We start from the raw sequence: 23,821 nt of genomic DNA on the forward strand, positions 1-23,821 counted from the left end.
CCTTCCTGAGGCTGATTCCTGCAGGTCCCACACGAGCAATGGGTCCATCGCCATTAGGTCCCTTAGTCTCCTGAGTGGGGTTTATGGGAAATGGGACAGGCTCCAGTGAGAGGAGAATGAGGCTTGTGTGTAAACTGTCCCATCGGGAGTAGGAAAGGGAGTCACTCTGGATCCTGTGCAAAAAGACTGAATGGTGCTGATGATCTCTCTCCTTAAAGGAAACCCAGGAGAGTGAGGAGATGAACAATAAGGAGCCAGGTCCCACGCCAGCTCTGGTACCCAGGAGGGTTTGCAAAGAACCAGCAATGCTGCCTAGTCCACAGAGACAGCAGGTACGGGGGCAGCACTGGGTGAGGGCCACAGCTGCCGGGGAAGGACAGCGTGTAGGTCAGAATCGGTGTGTGGGGGCGGGAGGGCTGTTACTATGAAGGGAGGGCAGTGTGGGGAGGGGGTCATGGCTACTGGGCACTTTACGCTTCCCCTTTTGCAGACCAAATCTGGAACTGTACTCAGGGGAGGGGTCAGCAGCAGCTGAATGGGCAAATACCCGAAGCACAGCTGAGGGGCAGAAGAGATTTCACAGGGCAGCACGAGAGGCCTGGAACACTGGGAGAATGGTTCCAGTTCTAAGTGGCTCTGGATACTACCAGATGTTGATAATGCTGGGCTGTGCCCATGTCTCTGTAACAGGGCAGGGAGCCGCTGCAGCAATGTTATGTAAAATGCACACTAAGTCTTTTTGCACCTCAGCTTAACGCTCTGCTAAAGCACAGGTCAGAGCCGGCTTCTCAGGACTTTTCAGGAAGCATGCACAGAGTCAGTTCAACCTCAGGACTAGTGTGTGTAAAATCCTGTCAAGTAGGTGTTGTTAGCTTCCAGCAGCTTCAAAGGGAGCGAGCCACACCACACCACTCTTTATGGCCACGGAACACATTGTGACTAGTGTTTGGAATGCTATGAATAACGTTTAACCAAAAGCTGTTAGGCCCTACGTATACTGGTGTGCCTCATACAGACCTCTCACTTGGTTGCTTTTATATACACTTAAATATAAGGTTCCAACATAATGTCTACGCTTCTATACTTCAACACACACTCACTCACTCACTCACTCACTCACTCACTCACTCACTCACTCACTCACTCACTCACCACCAAGCTTCTCTCAGAGGTGATTTCTCAGTCTTTATGCTATAGCTGTAATATGTAGTGTGTCACTTGCACTCTTCAGAGATACACACACACACACACACACACACACACACACTTGCTGAGACAGATCTATATTGCTGATTTGGTCTGATCTCTGCCCATATTGAATGTAATCAGCTCATGTTTCCTGTTACCATTTCAATGTGCTATGGTATTGCTTGTATAGCAGCTGGACAAGAGACACAATCCTGACACCACTTGCCCCAAATTGCCTTGCTGTAGCCGGGGATGTGTGTTGTTTTTTATCAGCATTTGGTTTAAACTGGCTCAGCCATTTTTAAACCACAGGGTTTCAGCTGGTTTGCCGTTTCCAGCAGCTCCCTTCCCTTGGGACTAGCTTACAAATGGCAGTTTTGCCAGTGGTGAGATTGGCACCTGCCAGGTAAAGCTCATGTCCTGTAGCTCTGCACAGTTCTTGGGCAGCTGCTTAAATCTCTTATTGGGATGTTTCCTTAAAAGCCCTTCTGGTGATGGGCACCATCTGCAGGTAGCATGTAGCACCCCCCTCAGGGATCAGACCCCTTAATACTGGCGACGCACAGACACACGCAGGTCGAGTCCCTGCCCCACAGTTTATACTTGACATGGGTTAGTTTCCCATTCTTCCCTCACTGCACAGCAAGAGGCAGACATACAGGATGAGGAACGGCCCCCTGCACTGCCACCGCGGCCCTCAGACCTGGACGAAGATTCCAGCCAGCTGCATGAGGAGTCGCATGAGGAAGAGGCCATCTATGCCGACAGCGTGGATCTGCAAGGGGACTATGAGGAGCTGCCGGAGCCCTCGAGGGAGTCAGAGGCCATCTACGAAGAGGGTGTTGATACGAGTGAGGACTATGAGGAGATCCCCCCAGAGAGTGCACCCAGCAGCAGCCGGAACATTCCCTGCCCTGGTGAGTGACAGGGAACGAGTCCTGGGGCATGTCTCTAGGGACACAGGTGTCTGTCTGGACTTCAGAGCCAGGCCAGGCAGGCACTGTGGTGCCATAAAAACGCCAGAGAGAAACTCAGCATCATGTTGCTCTGCAGCGATTGGCCTCCCCAGACACCGTGGGGAGCCTTGCTGGGGGCAGCCTGCTTTGCTCTTCCAGTTGGGAGAAATGGTGACGGGTTGGGGGGTAAGCAAAGCACTGCCTTGCTCTAAGTTCTGAGACTAGCTCAGTTAGTCCTAGGCCAGCAATAGATTCACCTGTTCAAGAGGGGCCAGGGCGGGCTCGCACGAGGATGGGACAATGCAGTGTGCTCTGGTGCAATTCAGTGCTTGGTGCTGTGTTTTGCAGGGAGTGATTTCCAGCCATGCCCCAAAGTCTGTGCAGATTTGGTTCATTTCCAGCTGCAGTTCAAAGAACTGATGTTGACCTACAAATGCCTAAGTGGTTTAGAGCCTGCACCTTCCTGGTGTGAGGCCTTCAGAGTTGATACCTGCTGGTTCAAAGGGAGTGGCTGCCAGCAGGGCATTCTGAGTGAGAGGAGCTGAGTGGCGCGCGCTCCCTTGTGGCTCATAGCAGGGCCAGCTCCAGGCACCAGCGAAAGAAGCTGGTGCTTGGGGCGGCCAATGGAAAGGGGCGGCACATCCGGGTCTTCGGCACCAATTCGGCGGCGGGTCCCTCAGTCCTTCTCGGAGCGAAGGACCCACCGCCGAATTGCTGCCGAAAAATGAAAGTTGCACGGTGGAGCTGCCGCTGAAGTGCTGCCGATCGTGGCTTTATCTTCTCCCCATCCCCACCCCCGCTTCGCCGCTTGGGGCGGCAAAAAAGCTGGAGCCGGCCCTGTCTGGTCTGTGGCTGAGGTTTTCATGCCTGCTAGGAGTGTGCAGCCAAATCCCCCTGTCAGCTTTTAACCCAGTGTCCCAGGGGCTCAGAAGGGATGATGGGGCAAGGGGTGGTTCTGTTTACTTGTTGATGGCAAAGGATCAGTTCGATACTGTGGAAGAGGCTCATTTTAACAAACCAAAATAACTAGCACCTTCCTGCCCACCTTGTCGGTACCCAGCACCTGCAGGAGACAGTGCCCAGTGCTGGCCCTGCACCCGTGCAGAAGGAAACAACTGAGAAGAGCCCTGCATCCTGCCAGCCCATGGAGGAGGTGCTGGGCACCGGAGAGGCACCAGAGTGGAGCACATGGGCACTTGTGTGGGAGGTGCTAACAAAGCTGCATCTCAGAGCTGAACACTGAACACTCGGCCTGGGCCTGGGAGCCCGAGTGAAAGCGAGTCTGGCTATGGCGCTTTGGCCCAGCCAGGCGGTGTCCTGGCCTGCTTTTGGCCAAGCACCTGGACCCTCTCTGTTTGGCAGCAGCTAGGACCCTCCCCCTGAGCGAGTACCAGACAGTGCATGGCCCAGGGCCAAACCGCTACCCGTGGCTAGCTTAGCTGGCTTCCCGCTTAATGTGCTGGCTTTTGTGCATTGCCTTGTAAGACACTTCTCTTTCCCATTCAGTGAGAGCTGGGTGCCTGACTACCTTGTGGTAAGTGTCAGCCAGTGCATCCGTCTTGTGCCCTGGCTGAGGACCGAGAGGTGCAGGGAGTGCTCTGTCTGGTCTGGCCCTTTCCCGCAGAGACAACAGCCACTCTGAGAAAGGGGTGAGGCCTTTCCCCAATGATGGGGCCTGAGGTTCAGAAGGGGCGGGGGAGATCACCCCTGTAAACCTGGCAGGGTCTGTGCATAGTTCGGGGCTGCCTCTCCTGAGCCATCCTCTGTTGTTTTCCTGCAGAAGTATCCGAGAATGTGTACGAGGCGGATGATGCTGGGCTTTCTGCTGTGGCTCTGTACGATTACCAAGGAGGTGAGTCTGTCTGCTTGGCCTGGGGGAGCAGGGGAAGGGGGTGATCTGCCTGTATGGGAAGATGTGGGAGGAGTCAGCCTGGATCGCCTGTAGGGGAAGGGGAGGGTCTGCAGGTTCTCCCTGAATAACGATGTGATATTAACCTCCTGCTTCAAGGCCTCAGCCATTCTCTAGCTATGAGGGCACGTCACACTTAGGGTTGCCAACCGTCTAATCACACAAACCCAAACACTCTTGCCCTGCCCCGAGGTCCCGCCTCTGCCCCTTCTCTGAGGCCCCGCCCCGCTCACTCCATCCCTCCTCCCTCCGTCGCTCACTCTCCCCCACCCTCAGGGGCTTGGGGTGCAGGAGGGGGTGTGGGCTCTGGGCTAGGGCTGAGGGGTTTGGAGTGTGGGAGGAGGCTCCAGGCTGAGCCTGGGGCATGGGGTTGGGGTGCAGGAGGGGGTGCAGGGTGCAAGCTCTGGGAGGGAGTTTAGGTGCTGGAAGGGGCTCAGGGTTGGGGCAGGGGGTTGGGGTGCAGGAGGAGATGGGAGGGGTGCGGGCTTTGGCCAGGTGTCACTTACCTCGGGCGGCTCCCAGTTGGTGGCGCAGCGGTGCTAAGGCAGGCTCCCTGCCTGCCCTGGCCCCGTGCTGCTCCCAGAAGTGGCTGACATGTCCCTGCGGCCCCTGGGGGAGGGTCAGGGGGCTCCGTGTGCTGCCTGTTCCCCGAGCGCCAACTCTACAGCTCCCATTGGCCGAGAACTGCAGCCAATGGGAGCTGTGGGCACGGAGCCTGCCTTAGCCCCACTGCACCGCAGACTGGGAGCCACCCGAAGTAAGCAGGACCAGGGTGCTCTGCGCACTGCCCCTTCCACGCGCTGTTCCCAGAAGTGGCCAGCATGTCCCTGCACTGCCCCTGCCTGTAGGCACCGCCTCTGCTTGCAGGCACTGCCCCCGCAGCTCCCATTGGCTGCAGTTCCCAGCCAATGGGAGCTGCAGAGTCGGTGCTCTGGGAGCGGGCAGCGCGCAGAGCCCCCTGCCCCACCGCAGGAATGTGCTGGCTGCTGCTGGGAGCGGCACACAGCCAGGGCAGGCTGGGACCCTGCCTTACCCCCGCTGCACTACCGGACTTTTAGCGGCCTAAAATCTCCTTGTTTGGCTTCAGTAGCCTCCGGGAGGGAGAGCCTGATTCTGGGAGACTCCCAGCGAAACTGGGAGGGTTGGCAGCCCTAGTCACACTGCAATCCAAGACCCGCGGCACCAAGTCTCAGGGCGCGGGTCAGTTGACTCAAGTTAGCAGGGCTCAGGCAGTGGGCCTAAATATTGCAGAGTAGACATTCAGGCCTGGGCTGAAGCCTGAGCTCTGAGACGCACCCCCCTTGCTCAAGGCCGAACATATAAACTGCAATTTTTAGCCCCCCAGCCCGAGCCCCATGAGCCCGAGTCAGCTGACTTGGGCCAGCCATTCCTGTGCTGCAGGTCTTTGATTGCAGTGTAGACGTACCCTTAGAGACCAGAATGAGACCTAATGTGGGGCAGAGTACCCCAGCCCTGCTTCTGCCCTGTTCTTGTGCACTCCTCTGAGGCATCTGGTACCAGCCACTGACAGAGCCTGATACCAAACTAGATGGGCCGTGGGTCTGATCCAGTCCGTCACTTCCTATGGTCCTATGCTGGGATGGGACACTGAGGAAGGGGAGGTGGGGGGAACCACTGGTGTGGGATGTAAGTGGAGAGGAAGGGAGACCTGCCGGGATGTGGCAGTGGCCTCTGCTGTACTCCCCGTGGGGTAATTTCCCCCCACACACACACACACCCTCCCCAAGGTGTCTTTGCCCCCAGGAGCAAATTGCATTGTGCCTCTTTTTCCACTTTCATTTTTGCAGAAGGTGACGATGAAATTTCCTTTGACCCCAATGACACCATCACTCACATCGAGATAGTGGACGAGGGCTGGTGGCGGGGGCATTGCCATGGCAGAGTTGGCCTCTTTCCAGCTAATTATGTGAAGCTACTTCAGTGAGACCTGCCATTGCCCGAACCCCTCTGCCTCTTACTGCTTCAGCGCTTTATGTGTAGCTAGGGCCGGGTTACAGTGAGCAGCTCGGCTCAGCCCAGCACGCCTGCGTGAGAGAGAAACTAACATGAAATGACAAATAGGATCCCGGGGGGCAGGCTGGCCCATGCGGGAGTGGGGGGTGGGTGGGTAAATAATGAGGCATGGGGCCTTTCCCCTCTTGGAGGTGCTGGTTCCAATCCAGCCCCAGCGTGGGGGTACTGGCTGCCTCAGGGGAGTGGGGAATGGGATACGGGGCCTTTCCCTATAGGTTCTCATGCTAGCCAGATCAACCCCTGGCTAGCAATCAGCAAAGTCTTCCGCATGCACTGGCCTCTCTTACCTGTGTGGCGGGCTTAGCCCAATTCCAGGTGCACCTGTATCTGTGTAACAGTAACCGCCCCATGGACGACAGCCATCCCAAAGACCAAGAGCAGAATATGCCATGAGGAACGACGTACTCGTAACACTCCGAGGGGTTCAGCTCAGGCCAGGGTAAGGCACAACGGCACGTAGGGAGGGAGGCTTGAGATTTTGCTGCCTGGGGGTAAACAGGACTTCAGCCTCCAGGGTGGGGAACTGGGAACCTTTCACTTGCACTAATCTCACCAAGTTCTCCTGTGTTGAAAGTGTGATTTTGGCTGTAACGTGCTGTTCCATTCAATGGGAGATGCCTGTGCAGAGGCAGACAATAAAGGAGAATCTTACTAAGGCCTTAGACTTCCTGCCTTTTGTTCCTCTGTCCGGTGAAACTTGCTGGATACCGCGTCCAGTTCTGGGGGTCAAGCCTTTGAAAAGGATATTGGAACCATTAGAAAGGGTTCAGAGAAGCACGAGCCGAGTCTGGGAACAGGCCTTAAAGTGAGACACTAAAGGATGTTACCTAGTTAGTGTACCAAAAAAAGAAGGTTGAGAGGTGACTTGAGCATGAGCTAGAAGGTCTGATAGCAGAGAGCCGTTTAACGAAGCAGACACGGGCAGAACAAGAGCTAATGCACAGGGGTAATAGAACATTTCTTAACCATTGGGACATGGGCCCAGGGATGTAGTAAATTGTCCATCAGTTGGAGTCTTTGAATCAAGCTTGGAGTCCTCTCTGAGTCAGTCTAGTTCAACCACAAGTTTTTGGGCTGGAGACAAGAATCACTGGGTGAAATTCTCTGGTCTGCATTAGGCAGGAGGTCAGACCAGGTAATTGGCCTTAAATCTGTGGATCTAGGGCCAGGTTACCTGCCGCCAGAGGTGGGGGACGGAGTGGGGTGCCAATGGGATGTGAACCCCACGTGCTATTATTAGCAAGCTGCGCTGTAACAGCCCCCCAGCTGAACTGTGTGTGTAACCCCAGCCTGGAGCTGGGGCAGCTCAGCGAGGACTGGCGCCTGAAACACAAGCACTACCCCCACCCAGCTCTCCAGCTTGCAGGAGTGGGGGCAAAGGGGCGCAAGCTGCAGTATCCCTCGAGTGGGGGCCGCCTGCTACCTCAGTACACCTAGTCACCCCGAGGGCTGAGGTGTGGGTGGGGAAAGGGCTGTGGAGGGTGACCAGAGAGCAAGTGTGAAAAATCAGGATGGGGAGGGAGGGGGCAATAGGCTCCTATATAAGACAAAGCCCCTAATATCGGGATGATGCTGATATTATCGGGACATCTGGTCACCCTAGGGCCATGGCCCCACCTACCCCCTCCCCAGCTCCTCGGCATGATTAGCATGTGTCGCTGACCCTTTTATGTTCGCAGTGGGAGAGGGAGGTGCCTTGTGTCCCATTGGCAAGAGCCAGGGCTAATATGGCCCTTGGCACCAAGCCCTGAGCTCCATACTCCCATTGGAAGCAATGTAAAACTGAGTCAGGGCCTAAGTCTAGCCTCCCAGAGCCCTTCCATCCCTGTGTCTCATCCTTCCAACCCCTTTGGAGCCCACCCACCAACCCCAGTGACCACAGCACATGCACCAGTTCTGGGAGCCTGTACTGGGATTTGTTACAGTACATCTGCAGTGTGCCCACCCTGGGGTTGGCCTGTTACACGAGAGAGAGCTGGGTAACTCTCACAGCTTGCCCCAAGCCCAATGCACAACAGGGTGCAGGGAATGGACTGAACTGGAGTAGGGTAGGTGTAATGTGTGAGCCATTTCTTTTGATCGTATACAAAGAAATCCAATACAAGTCCTTCTGTTAAAGAGCAAACAGACTCATGTAATATATGGAGATATACCTATCTCATAGAACTGGAATGGACCCTGAAAGGTCGTCACGTCACGTCCAGCCCCCTGCCTTCACTAGCAGGACCAAGTACTGATTTTGCCCCAGATCCCTAAGTGGCCCCCTCAAGGATTGAACCCACAACCCTGGGTTTAGCAGCCCAATGCTCAAACCACTGCACACCAAGCACCATTCTGGTAGCTGCTGAGCCAGACCCACAATCCCCAGGCTAGGATTCACTAACTACTACTTTAGAGCTATTTAAATACCATCCCAGTAGTAAGAACCCAACCCTGGGGCTGTTTAGTAACAGCTGAGTGGCTGAGTCCCACAAAGCACAGCCCATGAGTGACAGCTTCAGCAACAAGCAGCAGAGCCCTTGGCTATCAGCGCTCACTCCATCTGTGCCAGCACCTCTTAGCTGAGGGTCGCCGGGAGCTTCACAGATATGGATGACTCAAGCGCCTTGGAGTAGCGTAAGGTCCCTGTTCGGTGCTGGGCACAGAGCCACATTGCTACCAGCACTCTTTACAGACACGGGAAGGCAATGGCGTGATTTATTTTGGAGCAGTTTCCCTGCAGTAATTTGTCCTGTCCCCTCGCCTCAGGAACGTCTGGACTCTTGGAAACATTTGCTATTTATTTCTTGTGTTGTCTGCCTGGTGCCCCTGGTGTCGTGTTCCTGTACCAGGGACGGACGGGCTGCAGAGCTTGCATCTGCGCCAGAGGCACTCCAGATCTGCTCAGGAGCTCAGTCAATGCAGTGACAGGTTCGCTTAGAAAACATTTGACACAGGGTGTCGCCTAGTGGCTGAACAGTGTAATACAGTTTAACATTCCACTACCACTGCTCTAGAGGCTCTCGCGGGCAGGGCCCAGTGAGGCAGGGGCACGTCTGTTCTGGGGCAGGGGAGTGCGAATACATCCAGTCAAATGGGATCCATGAAAATTGCTGTAATCCAGCTGGTGCTAAGTGGCAAACCCCACCCCCAGGTTACATAAACATTCTTTCTGGAAGTGGCTAAGGGGTGCCCCCTGTTGGCAGCTAGCCAGATGGCGTCCCAGAGAGGAAGTGGTGTCGGGGCAGTGCTAGGAGTTGGGAAGTCTCTCATGGAAGAAGCTGCCCAGACTCAACTCCCCCAACCCCTTCATTCCTCTTCCAGCCTTGGGTGCCCTGTAGAGGGAAGCAACCTTCCAGCACCCATCTGCCGGGGAGGGGAAGGGAGCGATCGGTGACTCTGCCTCACCCGGCAGAAAGTGTGAAACGATCCTGCTGCCCTGCGATAGCCCAGCCCCTGCTGCACAGAATACCAAATTTTTAAACAGTTATGCTTCTAGCTTTTATGGTTGTGTGGAAACTAAATGAATGTGTTTATCCCCATCCCAAACTGCCTCCCCTGTGGCTCAGACACTCAGGTCCCACAATGTAGTTCTGCATTTTCAATACAAAACTCTGCAGTACCTTGAAATCTGAAAATTATGGAGCAGCCTAAAATAATCTGAATATTATGATAATCAATAGTGAGTGTGTGTGGGAGGAGAGGGGATTTTTGCTGATTGAATTATTTCACACGACAGCTTTTATTAATCTGATGCTACTCTAATGGCTCTGAATCAGTTTTGCAGAATCTAGGGGCTTTGTACAGGACTTAGGTTGAGCATGATGCAGAACAGACAGGCCTTGATTAGCTGCAGGTCACACACTGCTTCTGCGATGTGTGACTCCCTGAATCCACCTTCTGCTCTATCAGCCAGGCAGAGAAGCCTAGCGTTATATTTCCAAACATGTGCAGCAGATTTGCACATGCAAAATATGCAGTTGTGACTGCCCACATGCAGTTCGTGAGTTACTGTCTGTCTATCAAGAGCGTTGAAGACTAGAAGTGCTAAAAATGGCTGTAATTGTTCGTTTTGAAATGCAGCCAGCGGCTAAGGCTGATCCCATGAGTGCTGGCCATTTGTCTGTCTCCAATATCACATGCCCTGCCGTCTGCAGCTGCGTAGTGTTTGCCCATGTCAGGATATTTTCATCTGCAGCGTAAGCGATTCTCTTGAGTTCCAATGCGATGCACATCTCAGAGCGGCAGGTCCAGCGGCGCAGTCTGATGAGCTCTGTCCATGCTCAGCTTGAGGAACAGAGACACAAACCTAGCATTCTAGATTAGCTTGTATCCTATTCCCTCCTTACTTTGCCATTTAGCTTCAGAGACATGGCAGAGAGCCTTGCTAGCAATGGTAGCTGTGAAAGGAGTCCCTCTGCCCCATCCCCGGCTCCTTACACAGCTGCCAAATCTAACAAGCCATTTCCCTTGGAAGTGTGAGGAGGAGCCATCACAGTCAGAGCAGAGCAGGAGTCAGCCCCCAGCTCTCACCTCAGCCTGGACCTCACTGCCTGCCTGGGGAAGCATATTCCCTCTTCTGGCTCCCTAGAGCCTTCCTCAGGGCCCCCTTCACTTCCTGGTTGCGGAGGCTGTAGATGAGTGGGTTCAGCATGGGGGTGACGATGCAGTACAGCGTGGACACCAGGGTGTCCACCCCCATGGAGTAGCCTGCACTGGGGCGATTGTAGTTGAGGTTGGCCATCCCAAAGTATATGGTGACCACAGTCAGGTGTGCGGCGCAGGTGGAGAAGGCCTTGCGCCTTCCTGTGTTGGAGCGGATCCTGAGGATGGCTACCAGGATGTAGAGGTAGGAGATGACGATGAGCAGAAACGGGCTCAGGCCCACAAAGACACTAGCAGCATGAAGCGCCATTTCATTGACATAGGTGTCACTGCAGGCGATCTTCAGCAGGGGAGGGACATCACAGAAGATGTGGTGAAGCTGGTTGGCACCACAGAAGGATAAGCTGGAGGCCATGAAGGTATGTATGGCTGAGTCCAGGAGACCCCAGAGCCAGGACCCCATGGCGAGTGGGACGCACACCCTCCGGCTCATGATGTCAGTGTAGCGCAGGGGGTTGCAGATGGCTACGTACCGGTCATAGGCCATGACGGCTAGGAGCGCGCACTCGGCTCCCGCGCATGACATCAGGAAGAACATCTGGGCCATGCACTCGCAGTAGGAGATGGTCTCCTGCTCACGCAGGAAGTTCACCAGGATCTTGGGGACTGTGACTGACGAGAAGCAAATATCCAAGCAGGATAAGTGGCTGAGTAAAAAGTACATGGGGCTGTGAAGATGGGAATCCAGCTGGATGAGGGTGAATATCATGGAATTCCCCACCAGGGTGACGAGGTAGATCGCCAGGAATACCAGGAAGGGGAAGGCCTGGCCATGGAGAAGGCTGGAGAAGCCCAGGAAGATGAACTCTGTCACCTGTGTCTGATTCTCCTGTTCCATGAGGCCAGTAAAGTTTGTCTGTGGGGGGAGGGACAGGAAGAGAGAAGAGACGGGGAGTGAGTCAGGAATTCAGAGCTAAACCACCTTCAGCAGCACAATTTCACATGCAGAAGGGCTGGACACTTAAGGTATGTCTACACTGCGGTTAGACACCTGGGGCTGGCCACTGCCAGCTCACTTGTGCTCACAGGGCTTGGGCTGTGGGACTGTTTCACTGCAGTGTAGACATCCAGGCCTAGGCTGGAGCCCAGGGATCTGGGACTGTGTGAGGTAGGAGGGTCCCAGAGCTCGGACTGCAGCCTGTACAGGAAGGTCTATGCAGCAATGAAACAGTCCCATGAGCCTGAGTCAGCTGGCACGGGGCCAGCCATGGGCGTCTAATTGCAATGTAGACATACCTTGAGTCTGCCAGAAGCTTCCACCCCCACAATCCTCTGTTAGTTTTGTCCTTCCTGAGCCATGTGTCTTACAGAACGATCAGGTTCCTAGTCAGGATCGGGACCACATTGTGCAGGGCATGTATGCAGGGAGGAGTGCATGGTAGGCCAGTGCCCTGCCTGAGCTGACAGCCTGTTAATTTGTCTAGCTTCAGCTATTCCAGCCACTGGCTCTTGAGATGCCTTGGCCTGCTAGAGTAAAGAGTCAGCTATAGTCAAATATTTGTTCCCCCATGTGGGTGCTACTTTCCTTGTTCCTAAGTGCATGACGTTACATTTGGCCATATGAAGCTTTCCCATTTACCAGGCACTCAAGATTGCTCTAGATCAGGGAAAAGGCTCAACCATCATTCGAGGGCTGGGACTAAACTGGCCTGTACTAAGGGACTCAGGAGCTTCATTTATTTAGTTTACCAAAAAGAAGGTTAAGAGCAATCTCGATTGCCAAGTGTGAGTTCCTTCGTGGGGGGAAATACTGCTAGTAAAGGGCAGCTGGCGGAGAAGGTGTAACAAGAACCAATGCCTGGAAATTAAAGCCAGACAAATTCAAATTCAAAATAAGGCTCCAATTTGAACAATGAGAACGATTGACCATTGGAACAAACTGCCAAGAGAAGTGGTGGATTTGCCATATTATGTCTTCAAACCCAGGCTGGAGACCTTTCTGGAAGATGTGCTTTAGCCAAACACAAGTTGTTACATTCAATATAGGAGCAACTATGGGCTATAATCCTTTGGTCTAATTTTGGTTGTTGGGTTTAATGCGCAGGACCTGTGTGTGTGTGTGAGAGAGAGAGAGAGAGAGAGATATAGGAGGTCAGACTAGCTGATTTAATGATCCCTTCTGCTGTTAAAGTCTACAAAGCAAAGAAAATGTTAGCATGCGTAAGGAATGGGATAGAAACTAATATTGAAACTGTGATTGTGCTGTTATGTAACTCAGTGGGCCAACTCGCCGGATATACTGGGCTCTGTTCTGGTCACCCTGTCTGAGCCAGGATATAGCAAAAACAGAGGCACTTCTTAAATGTGTGCTAGAAACCCAGACAATATCCATTTGAAGGGAGAGTTAAAAGATTGAGACCTTTTAGTTTAGAGAGGAGACAAATTAGAGGGGCTAGATGGTGGGCTACAAAATAATGAAAGGGAGAGAGAAGTAGAGTGGTTGCTTCTGTTCACCCTCTCTTGCAAGAGCCGGTTTCTCTGTTATGTTCACAGCATGCACACGGACAGGTTTAGCTAAAAATATAAATACTTTTGCCGGAAGGCTGCAGCGTAGCACTGCTTTGTCTTAGGCCAGGTCTACACTACCCCCCTAATTCGAACTAAGGTACGCCACTTCAGCTATGTGAATAACGTAGCTGAAGTTCGAAGTACCTTAGTTCGAACTTACCTTGGTCCACACTCGGCAGGCAGGCTCCCCCGTCGACTCCACGGTACTCCTCTCGCCGAGCTGGAGTACCGCAGTAGACGGCGAGCACTTCCGGGTTCGACTTATCGCGTCCAGACTAGACGCGATAAGTCGAACCCAGAAGTTCGATTGCCAGCCGCCGAACTAGCGGGTAAGTGTAGCCAAGGCCTTAGAATTCAGAACAATTACACACAGAACCAAAAATCGGAGAGAAAGGAAATAAGCTGCTCCCTAAGACAGAGAGACACAACACCCCACCTCTGTCTAGCCTGACTGCTGCTCCCAGAAATTTCACCACAGAACCCCTAGCCTGCAAGCAGAACCAGAAAACTCACCCACTCAAGGTCACAGCTTGCAATCCAGCACAGTCCGTAATGCACCACGCTAGGGTACACACAAGGAAACTGAATGCAATCGATTGAAAGCTCAGTAGGAATCCGAGAAGGATCCCACATGTCTATAGATAATGAGAGCATTCGGAGCCACATGAAATAGAATAACACAATTATAAGAGCTGTAAAGCCTCCCACTCAGGGCAAGAGCCGGCCTCTGACTGATGGGGTTCAGAAGAACTTCCTGCTGTGGGGTTGTTGTTTCATTTTGGGTTTCTTGCCTTTTCCTCTGAAGGGCTTCAAGGTTGAGATCTGTAGGGATGAGAAGAAAGTGAACAGCTTCCCTCTCATAACCTAGAGACACTGGGAGGAACAGACTAAGGCCATGTCTACACTAGCGAGCTTACAGCGGCACAGCTGTACCGAAGCAGCTGATCGCTCCCGTAGGAGCAAGCTCTCAGGTCGACATAATTAAACCACCCCCAACGAGCGGCGGGTAGCGATGTCGGTGGGAGAGCGTCTCCTGCCAACACCGGCACTTCTGTCGGTGAAACTTACATCGCTGAGGGGGGTGTTTTTTCACCACCCCCCCGAGCCACATAAGTTACACCTACAAAAGGGCTAGTGTATATATAGCCTCAGTTAGAGCCTGAACTAGTGCAGTGTGTGTGAGGGTCCAGTCAGAATCCAGGGTTGTTACAACAGCAGCCCAGAAACAGGAGAGAAACTGCAGAGTCCAATTCTGTGACTGAATTCATGTTGCTGTGGAAACCACTACACTGTCTTAATGTTGTGTTCACAAGTCTGGCCGGGAGCCCGGGTTAAGGTTCTTTTTCCTTTTGATTTCCCTATTTTTAAAGACAATGCTGGCGTTACAGGGCAGGCAGCCGCACGGGAGGAGATTCTGGCAGTGAACAGCAAGGTCGCTCTCCTTCCTACTCGTCCCGCCCCACAGCTAGCTCTGACGCTAGCTGCACTGTGAGAGGCTTTGCACAGCCGTCCGGTCACTTTCCTAAAGCTTCAGGGTTTCCCAAGGTGCTGGGAATGCAGCCTAGGCCTAGGGCTGGACTTCTGCACAGGGGTGAATTCGCCATCTGTGCTGGGAGAGAGCAGCTCCCCTGCCCTGAGAAACTGTGGCCCCTGCTGCTAGGGACTGTGCAGCAGTTTTGCTCCCATGCGGCTTGGACAGCAAATCACTTTGCTCTGCAATGTTCCACCGGCACAGACATTTCCCTTCCACACCTGTCAACGTGATTCTTCTTTGGTGCAGGTCCGCTGCACGCCCAGGACTTGGGGGGACGCCCTGCTGGATTTCAGCTTCTGCACCCCACCAATCATAGAAATGTCAGGTTGGAAGGGACTTCAAGAGGTCATCTAGTCCAACCCCCTGCACTGGGACAGGACCGAGTAAACCTAGACCATCCCTGACAGGTGTTTGCCCAACCTGGTCTTAAAACCTCCAGTGACAGCGATTCCCCAACCTCCTTTGAAAGACTTTTTCCAGAGCGTAACCACCCTCAGAGTTAGGAAGCTTTTCCTAATATCTAACCTAAATCTCCTTTGCTGCAGATTAAGCCCGGCTACAACACTGCATACCCACTTTAGAGTAATTTAATCTAGAATGCATTTCCCTAGTTTGCTTTTGAGCGTGTCCTTTGGGACTATGTCAAAAACTTTACTAAAACCAAGATTCATCATGTCTACTATTTCCACACGCCACTAGGCCTGTAACGTTATCGAAGAAGAAAATGAGGTTGGTTTGGCATGCTGTGTTTTGGACACATCAGTGCTGGCTTGTCCTTATACCACTGTTATTTTCTAGTATTTTTCCACATAGTGAAGATAAGGTGACTGGTCTATAATTCCCTGCGGCCTTTGTTCCCCTTTTTAAAGATAGGTGCTATATTTGCCCTTCTTCAGGGACCTCACCTGTCCTCCATGAGTTCTCAAAGATAATTGCTAATGGTCATGACATTGTTTCAGCTACTTCCTTAAATACCGTAGGCTGAATTTCATCAGGTTCCGTAGACTTGAACTCTGTAGACTTAAACTAGGAGATGGGGGAAAGCCAACCGCTGCAGAGGAGCATGTGGATCGGACAGAGACTTCTCTTAGGGGAGAATCTAATGATAGAGAATCTCCAGGGTATAGTCAGGAGCAGAGGATGGAAGAGGATAATGTAAGGGCCAGATCAGATGATAAACATTCACATAAAAAAGAATCTAACACATCAGAAAAGGGCAGACAAATAAACAGTGACAAGTTTTTAAAGTGCTTGTACATAAATGCTAGAAGTCTAAATAATAAGATGGGTGAACTAGAGTGCCTTGTGATAAAGGAGGATATTGATATAATAGGCATCACAGAAACCTGGTGGACTGAGAGCAATCAGTGGGACAAAATCATTCTGGGGTACAAAATATATCGGAAGGACAGAACAGGTCGTGCCGGGGAGGGGGGGGGGGAGTGGCACTATATGTGAAAGAAAATTTAGAATCAAATGAAGTAAAAATCTTAAATGAATCCACATGTTCCATAGAATCTCTATGGATAGAAATTTCATGCTCTAATAAAAATATAACATTAGGGATCTATTATAGACCACCTGACCAGGACAGTGATAGTGATGATGAAATGCTAAGGGAAATTAGAGAGGCTATCAAAATTAAGAACCCAGTTATAGTGGGGGATTTCAATTATCCCCATATTGACTGGGAACATTTCATTTCAGGATGAAATGCAGAGATAAAATGTCTCAATACTTTAAATGACTGCTTCATGGAGCAGCTGGTACGGGAACCCACAAGGGGAGCGGCAACTCTAGATTTAGTTCTGAGTGGAGCGCAGGAGCTGGTCCAAGAGGTAACTATAAGAGGACCGCTTGGAAATAGTGACCATAATACAATAGCATTCAACATCCCTGTGGTGGGAAGAACATCTCAACAGCCCAACACTGTGGCATTTAATTTCAAAAGAGGGAACTATGCAAAAATGAGGGGGTTAGTTAAACAGAAGTGAAAAAGTACAGTGACTAAAGTGAAATCCCTGCAAGCTGCATGGGTGCTTTTTAAAGACACCATAATAGAGGCCCAACTTCAATGTATACCCCAAATTAAGCAAAGCAGTAAAAGAACTAAGAAAGAGCCACCGTGGCTTAGCAACCATGTAAAAGAAGCAGTGAGAGATAAAAAGACTTCCTTTAAAAAGTGGAAGTCAAATCCTAGTGAGGCAAATAGAAAGGAGCATAAACGCTGCCAAATTAAGTGCAAGAATGTAATAAGAAAAGCCAAAGAGGAGTTTGAAGAACAGCTGGCCAAAAACTCCAAAGGTAATAACAAAATGTTTTTTAAGTACATCAGAAGCAGGAAGCCTGCTAAACAACCAGTGGGGCCCCTGGATGATCGAGATACAAAAGGAGCGCTTAAAGACGATAAAGTCATTGCGGAGAAACTAAATGGATTCTTTGCTTCAGTCTTCACGGCTGAGGATGTTAGGGAGGTTCCCAAACCTGAGCCGTCCTTTGTAAGTGACAAATCTGAGGAACTGTCACAGATTGAAGTGTCACTAGAGGAGGTTTTGGAATTAATTGATAAACTTAACATTAACAAGTCACCGGAACCAGATGGCATTCACCCAAGAGTTCTGAAAGAACTCAAATGTGAAGTTGTGGAACTATTAACTAAGGTTTGTAACCTGTCCTTTAAATTGGATTCTGTACCCAATGACTGGAAGTTAGCTAATGTAACGCCAATATTTAAAAAGGGCTCTAGACGTGATCATGGCAATTACAGACCGGTAAGTCTAACGTCAGTACCAGGCAAATTAATCGAAACAATAGTTAAGAATAAAATTGTCAGACACATAGAAAAACAAACTGTTGAGCAATTGTCAACATGGTTTCATAGAATCATAGAATCATAGATTATAGGACTGGAAGGGACCTCGAGAGGTCATCGAGTCCAGTCCCCTGCCCGCATGGCAGGACCAAATACTGTCTAGACCATCCCTGATAGACATTTATCTAACCTACTCTTAAATATCTCCAGAGACGGAGATTCCACAACCTCCCTAGGCAATTTGTTCCAGTGTTTAACCACCCTGACAGTTAGGAACTTTTTCCTAATGTCCAACCTAGACCTCCCTTGCTGCAGTTTAAACCCATTGTTTCTGGTTCTATCCTTAGAGGCTAAGGTGAACAAGTTCTCTCCCTCCTCCTCATGACACCCTTTTAGATACCTGAAAACTGCTATCATGTCCCCTCTCAGTCTTCTCTTCTCCAAACTAAACAAACCCAGTTCTTTCAGCCTTCCTTCATAGGTCATGTTCTCAAGACCTTTAATCATTCTTGTTGCTCTTCTTTGGACCCTTTCCAATTTCTCCACATCTTTTTTAAAATGCGGCGCCCAGAACTGGACACAATACTCCAGCTGAGGCCTAACCAGAGCAGAGTAGAGCGGAAGAATGACTTCTCGTGTCTTGCTCACAACACACCTGTTAATGCATCCCAGAATCATGTTTGCTTTTTTTGCAACAGCATCACACTGTTGACTCATATTTAGCTTGTGGTCCACTATAACCCCTAGATCCCTTTCTGCCGTACTCCTTCCTAGACAGTCTTTTCCCATTCTGTATGTGTGAAATTGATTTTTCCTTCCTAAGTGGAGCACTTTGCATTTGTCTTTGTTAAACTTCATCCTGTTTAACTCAGACCATTTCTCCAATTTGTCCAGATCATTTTGAATTATGACCCTGTCCTCCAAAGTAGTTGCAATCCCTCCCAGTTTGGTATCATCCGCAAACTTAATAAGCATACTTTCTATGCCAATATCTAAGTCGTTGATGAAGATATTGAACAGAGCCGGTCCCAAAACAGACCCCTGCGGAACCCCACTCGTTACGCCTTTCCAGCAGGATTGGGAACCATTAATAACAACTCTCTGAGTACGGTTATCCAGCCAGTTATGCACCCACCTTATAGTAGCCCCATCTAATTTGTATTTGCCTAGTTTATCGATAAGAATATCATGCGAGACGGTATCAAATGCCTTACTAAAGTCTAGGTATACCACATCCACCGCTTCACCCTTATCCACAAGGCTCGTTATTCTATCAAAGAAAGCTATCAGATTGGTTTGACATGATTTGTTCTTCACAAATCCATGCTGGCTGTTCCCTATCACCTTACCACCTTCCAAGTGTTTGCAGATGATTTCCTTAATTACTTGCTCCATTATCTTCCCTGGCACAGAAGTTAAACTAACTGGTCTGTAGTTACCTGGGCTGTTTTTATTTCCCTTTTTATAGATGGGCACTATATTTGCCCTTTTCCAGTCTTCTGGAATCTCTCCCGTCTCCCATGACTTTCCAAAGATAATAGCTAGAGGCTCAGATACCTCCTCTATTAGCTCCTTGAGTATTCTAGGATGCATTTCATCAGGCCCGGGTGACTTGCAGGCATCTAACTTTTCTACGTGATTTTTAACTTGTTCTTTTTTTATTTTATCTGCTAAACCTACCCCCTTCCCATTAGCATTCACTATGTTAGGCATTGCTTCAGACTTCTCGGTGAAGACCGAAACAAAGAAGTCATTAAGCATCTCTGCCATTTCCAAGTTTCCTGTTACTGTTTCTCCCTCTTCACTAAGCAGTGGGCCTACCCTGTCTTTGGTCTTCCTCTTGCTTCTAATGTATTGATAAAAAGTCTTTTTGTTTCCTTTTATTCCCGTAGCTAGTTTGAGCTCATTTTGTGCCTTTGCCTTTCTAATCTTGCCCCTGCATTCCTGTGTTGTTTGCCTATATTCATCCTTTGTAATCTGTCCTAGTTTCCATTTTTTATATGACTCCTTTTTATTTTTTAGATCGTGCAAGATCTCGTGGTTAAGCCAAGGTGGTCTTTTGCCACATTTTCTATCTTTCCTAACCAGCGGAATAGCTTGCTTTTGGGCCCTTAATAGTGTCCCTTTGAAAAACTGCCAACTCTCCTCAGTTGTTTTTCCCCTCAGTCTTGATTCCCATGGGACCTTACCTATCAGCTCTCGGAGCTTCCCAAAATCTGCCTTCCTGAAATCCATTGTCTCTATTTTGCTGTTCTCCCTTCTACCCTTCCTTAGAATTGCAAACTCTATGATTTCATGATCACTTTCACCCAGGCTGCCTTCTACTTTCACATTCTCAACGAGTTCCTCCCTATTTGTTAAAATCAAGTCTAGAACAGCTTCCCCCCTAGTAGCTTTTTCAACCTTCTGAAATAAAAAGTTGTCTCCAATGCAGTCCAAGAATTTGTTGGATAGTCTGTGCCCCGCTGTGTTGTTTTCCCAACATATATCCGGATAGTTGAAGTCCCCCATCACCACCAAATCTTGGGCTTTGGATGATTTTGTTAGTTGCTTGAAAAAAGCCTCATCCACCTCTTCCACCTGGTTAGGTGGCCTGTAGTAGACTCCTAGCATGACATCTCCCTTGTTTTTTGCCCCCTTAAGCCTAACCCAGAGACTCTCAACACTTCCGTCTCCTATGTCCATCTCTACCTCAGTCCAAGTGTGTACATTTTTAATATATAAGGCAACACCTCCTCCCTTTTTCCCCTGTCTATCCTTCCTGAGCAAGCTGTACCCATCCACACCAACATTCCAATCATGTGTATTATCCCACCAAGTTTCAGTGATGCCAACAATGTCATAGTTGTATTTATTTATTAGCACTTCCAGTTCTTCCTGCTTATTCCCCATACTTCTCGCATTTGTATATAGGCATCTAAGATACTGGTTTGATCTTTCCTCCCAGTTTTGTCCTGACTCTCCTTTCTCTCTGCCAGTATAGCCCACACTCCCTCTTGTTTCCGACCCATCTCCCCGGTCTCCATGTTCCCCACTTACCTGTGGGCTTTGCTCACCTGTCCCCGTCGAACCTAGTTTAAAGCCCTCCTCACTAGGTTAGCCAGTCTGTTTCTGTAAAGGGAAATCGTGTCTTACTAATCTATTAGAATTCTTTGAGGGGTTAACAAACATGTGGACAAGGGGGATCCAGTGGACATAGTGTACTTAGATTTCCAGAAAGCCTTTGACAAGGTCCCTTGCTAAAGGCTCTTACATAAATTAAGCTGTCATGGGATAAAAGGGAAGGTCCTTTCATGGACTGAGAATTGGTTAAAAGACAGGGAACAAAGGGTAGGAATTAATGGTAAATTCTCAGAATGGAGAGGGGTAACTAATGGTGTTCCCTAAGGGTCAGTCCTTGGACCAATCCTATTCAACTTATTTATAAATGATCTGGAGAAAGGGGTAAACAGTGAGGTGGCAAAGTTTGCAGATGATACTAAACTGCTCAAGATAGTTAAGTCCAAAGCAGACTGTGAAGAACTTCAAAAAGATCTCACAAAACTAAGTGACTGGGCAACAAAATGGCAAATGAAATTTAATGTGGATAAATGTAAAGTAATGCACATTGGAAAAAATAACCCCAACTATACATACAATATGATGGGGGATAATTTAGCTACAACAAGTCACGAAGAAGATCTTGGCATCAGCGTGGAGAGTTCTCTGTAGATATCCACGCAGTGTGCAGAGGCAGTCAAAAAAGCAAACAGGATGTTAGGAATCATTAAAAAGGGGATAGAGAATAAGACTGAGAATATATTATTGCCCTTATATAAATCGATGGTACGCCCACATCTTGAATACTGCGTACAGATGTGGTGGTCTCATCTCAAAAAAGATATACTGGCACTAGAAAAGGTTCAGAAAGGGGCAACTAAAATGATTAGGGGTTTGGAATGGGTCCCATATGAGGAGAGATTAAAGAGGCTAGGACTCTTCAGCTTGGAAAAGAGGAGACTAAGGGGGGATAGGATAGAGGTATATAAAATCATGAGTGATGTGGAGAAAGTGGATAAGGAAAAGTTATTTACTTATTCCCATAATACAAGAACTAGGGGTCACCAAATGAAATGAATAGGCAGCAGATTTAAAACAAATACAAGGAAGTTCTTCTTCACGCAGCGCACAGTCAACTTGTGGAACTCCTTACCTGAGGAGGTTGTGAAGGCTAGGACTATAACAGAGTTTAAAAGAGAACTGGATAAATTCATGGTGGTTAAGTCCATTAATGGCTATTAGCCAGGACGGGTAAGGAATGGTGTCCCTAGCCTCTGTCTGTCAGAGGGTGGAGATGGATGGCAGGAGAGAGATCACTTGATCATTGCCTGTTAGGTTCACTCCCTTTGGGGCACCTGGCGTTGGTCACTGTTGGTAGACAGGATACTGGGCTAGATGGACCTTTGGTCTGACCCGGTACGGCCTCTCTTATGTTCTTATGAACGCATCTAACTTAGCTAAATAATCAGTGACTCTCTGACCCTTTCTTTCCATGCAGCAGAAGCAACAGGATCACTGACTGACAGCCCCATGGGGAAGGGGCTGGGACTGGCTTTGAGCTCCTTCATCCCTGGGTTTCAGTGAGTGATAGAGCTCAGAGCAGAGGCTGCAGAGCGACTTACCCAGCAGGGTGTCCTGTCGCTGGGTCTATCAGTCCGGCTGGAGCCACATGGGCACGGCGGAGAGGAGGGGGTGGCAATAGCGCTAGCTGGGCCCTTGCTGCACCTCTGCCCTTGGGAGTCGGAGAGATGGCAGCTCACACTCGCACCAAATGCTCTGTGAAGAGGAAAGATCACGGAAATGCCTGGGTCTCACCCGCTGGCCTGAGGAGGAGCCCAGCTGCTCCGTGGCACTGAGGCTGGGGCTGCATGGAGGGGGCGGTATTTAACCCCAGGTGAGGGAGCCCGGGGGGACAGACTCTCAAAGGTGGCTCATCGTTAATGACAGGAACAAAGCCCAGAAAAAAACACTCCCCTTCCCACTCCACCCCCGTGGGGCTTCTCGCGTGTTGGTGCTGGAGCTAAGCTGGCTGATTGAAACCCAATACATGGACTTTGTTGACCTCTCCCAGCCCAGGATCTCCCGACGCCAAGCCCCCACTCTTTAACTCCAGCCAAAGGGCTTTGCTGCACATCTCAACCCTCGCATTTCACTCACTCCTCTCTTCTGCATCCCCTGTAACGTAGACCCAGGATCCTGCCTTATCTACCCCACCCAAACACTCGTCCTTACATCCAGCTCCTGACCTTACTGCCCTTCGGATCCTGCTGTACCTCCCCCTGCATAATCCTCACACCCCAGCTCCTGACCCTACTGCTCTTCGGATCATACTGTACCTCCCCCTGCATCACACCCAGCTCCTGACCCTACTGCCCTTCAGATCCTGCTGTACCTCCCCCTGCATCACACCCCAGCTCCCAGCCCTACTGCCCTTCGGATCCTGCTGTACCTCCCCCTGCATAATCCTCACACCCCAGCTCCCAGCCCTACTGCCCTTCGGATCCTGCTGTACCTACCCCTGCACCATCCTTTTTGCTACTGACAACAGCTGGCAGCAGGGTTACATAAAAAATGAGAAAGTAGAAATCCTCCAGGCCTACACTGGGTGAACTGCAGCCCCAGGGCAAGGAGACAACCTGGGTGTAGCCAAGACCAAGCCATACAGGTGAGTGGGTTGAGTGGGGCACGGTTGCCCTCCTTGCATACTGGGCAGCGCTTTGCTATGGGAGCACATAGGGGCCCACTGAGAGCCCATCAGACTTTACCTGGGACATGTGCTGAAGCTGGCCCTGTTGATGAAGAAATCCCTCAGTGGTGCAACTCCCTGGCCCTGATCCCCCTCCTTAAAACTGGTCCTAAGAGGCATTTGAGCAGCATTGTTCCAGAATGTGAACTTGTGACAACTGGCTCAGCCCCTCCCAACCCATTGTGAAATGACTTCTTCGCCTGAAGTCTAGCACCTGACATGGATTGAGCAGCAGAGCTGCATTTCCCCATCCTGTGCTTTTGAAATTGAAAAAAAAAAAAAAGCTCCTGTCCTGAATCAAGACAAAATGTCCATCTTGAGAATTTTTGCAAAACAAAATTCAAAACGAGGTTTGAGCCCATCAAAATGTTTTCTTTTGACCATTTTGAATAATTTTGTTTTGAATTTGACCATTTTTTATTTTTAACAATGTTTTTACTCTCATTTAAAT

At 50.2% G+C, this 23,821-nt stretch overlaps 2 protein-coding genes across 2 annotated transcripts in view; one reads left to right on the forward strand and one right to left on the reverse strand.

Annotated features, from left to right (window-relative positions):
• The window catches only part of HCLS1 (hematopoietic cell-specific Lyn substrate 1), a 53,947-nt gene extending 47,202 nt beyond the window's left edge, over positions 1-6,745 (forward strand). Inside the window, exons 12-15 of the mRNA XM_065551352.1 lie at positions 219-332; positions 1,832-2,105; positions 3,925-3,996; positions 5,862-6,745. Of these exons, the coding sequence (XP_065407424.1) occupies positions 219-332; positions 1,832-2,105; positions 3,925-3,996; positions 5,862-5,998 (597 nt within the window). The 3' untranslated portion in view covers positions 5,999-6,745. The remainder of the gene's footprint in view (positions 1-218; positions 333-1,831; positions 2,106-3,924; positions 3,997-5,861) is intronic.
• A 3,738-nt stretch (positions 6,746-10,483) lies between these two features.
• Positions 10,484-11,581, reverse strand: LOC101945067 (olfactory receptor 5V1-like). Its single transcript, XM_005310842.2, has one exon. It carries the CDS (start codon positions 11,567-11,569, stop codon positions 10,613-10,615), a length of 957 nt encoding a protein of 318 aa, XP_005310899.2. The 5' UTR covers positions 11,570-11,581; the 3' UTR covers positions 10,484-10,612.
• Between the last annotated feature and the right edge of the window lie 12,240 nt (positions 11,582-23,821).

Source organism: Chrysemys picta, chromosome 1 (assembly GCF_011386835.1).
Source record: "Chrysemys picta bellii isolate R12L10 chromosome 1, ASM1138683v2, whole genome shotgun sequence".
NCBI classification, from domain to species: domain Eukaryota; kingdom Metazoa; phylum Chordata; order Testudines; family Emydidae; genus Chrysemys; species Chrysemys picta.

Bases quoted from the DNA above. Each gene is read 5' to 3' on its own strand.
- LOC101945067 (XM_005310842.2), bottom strand. From the start codon at position 11,569: ATGGAACAGGAGAATCAGACACAGGTGACAGAGTTCATCTTCCTGGGC.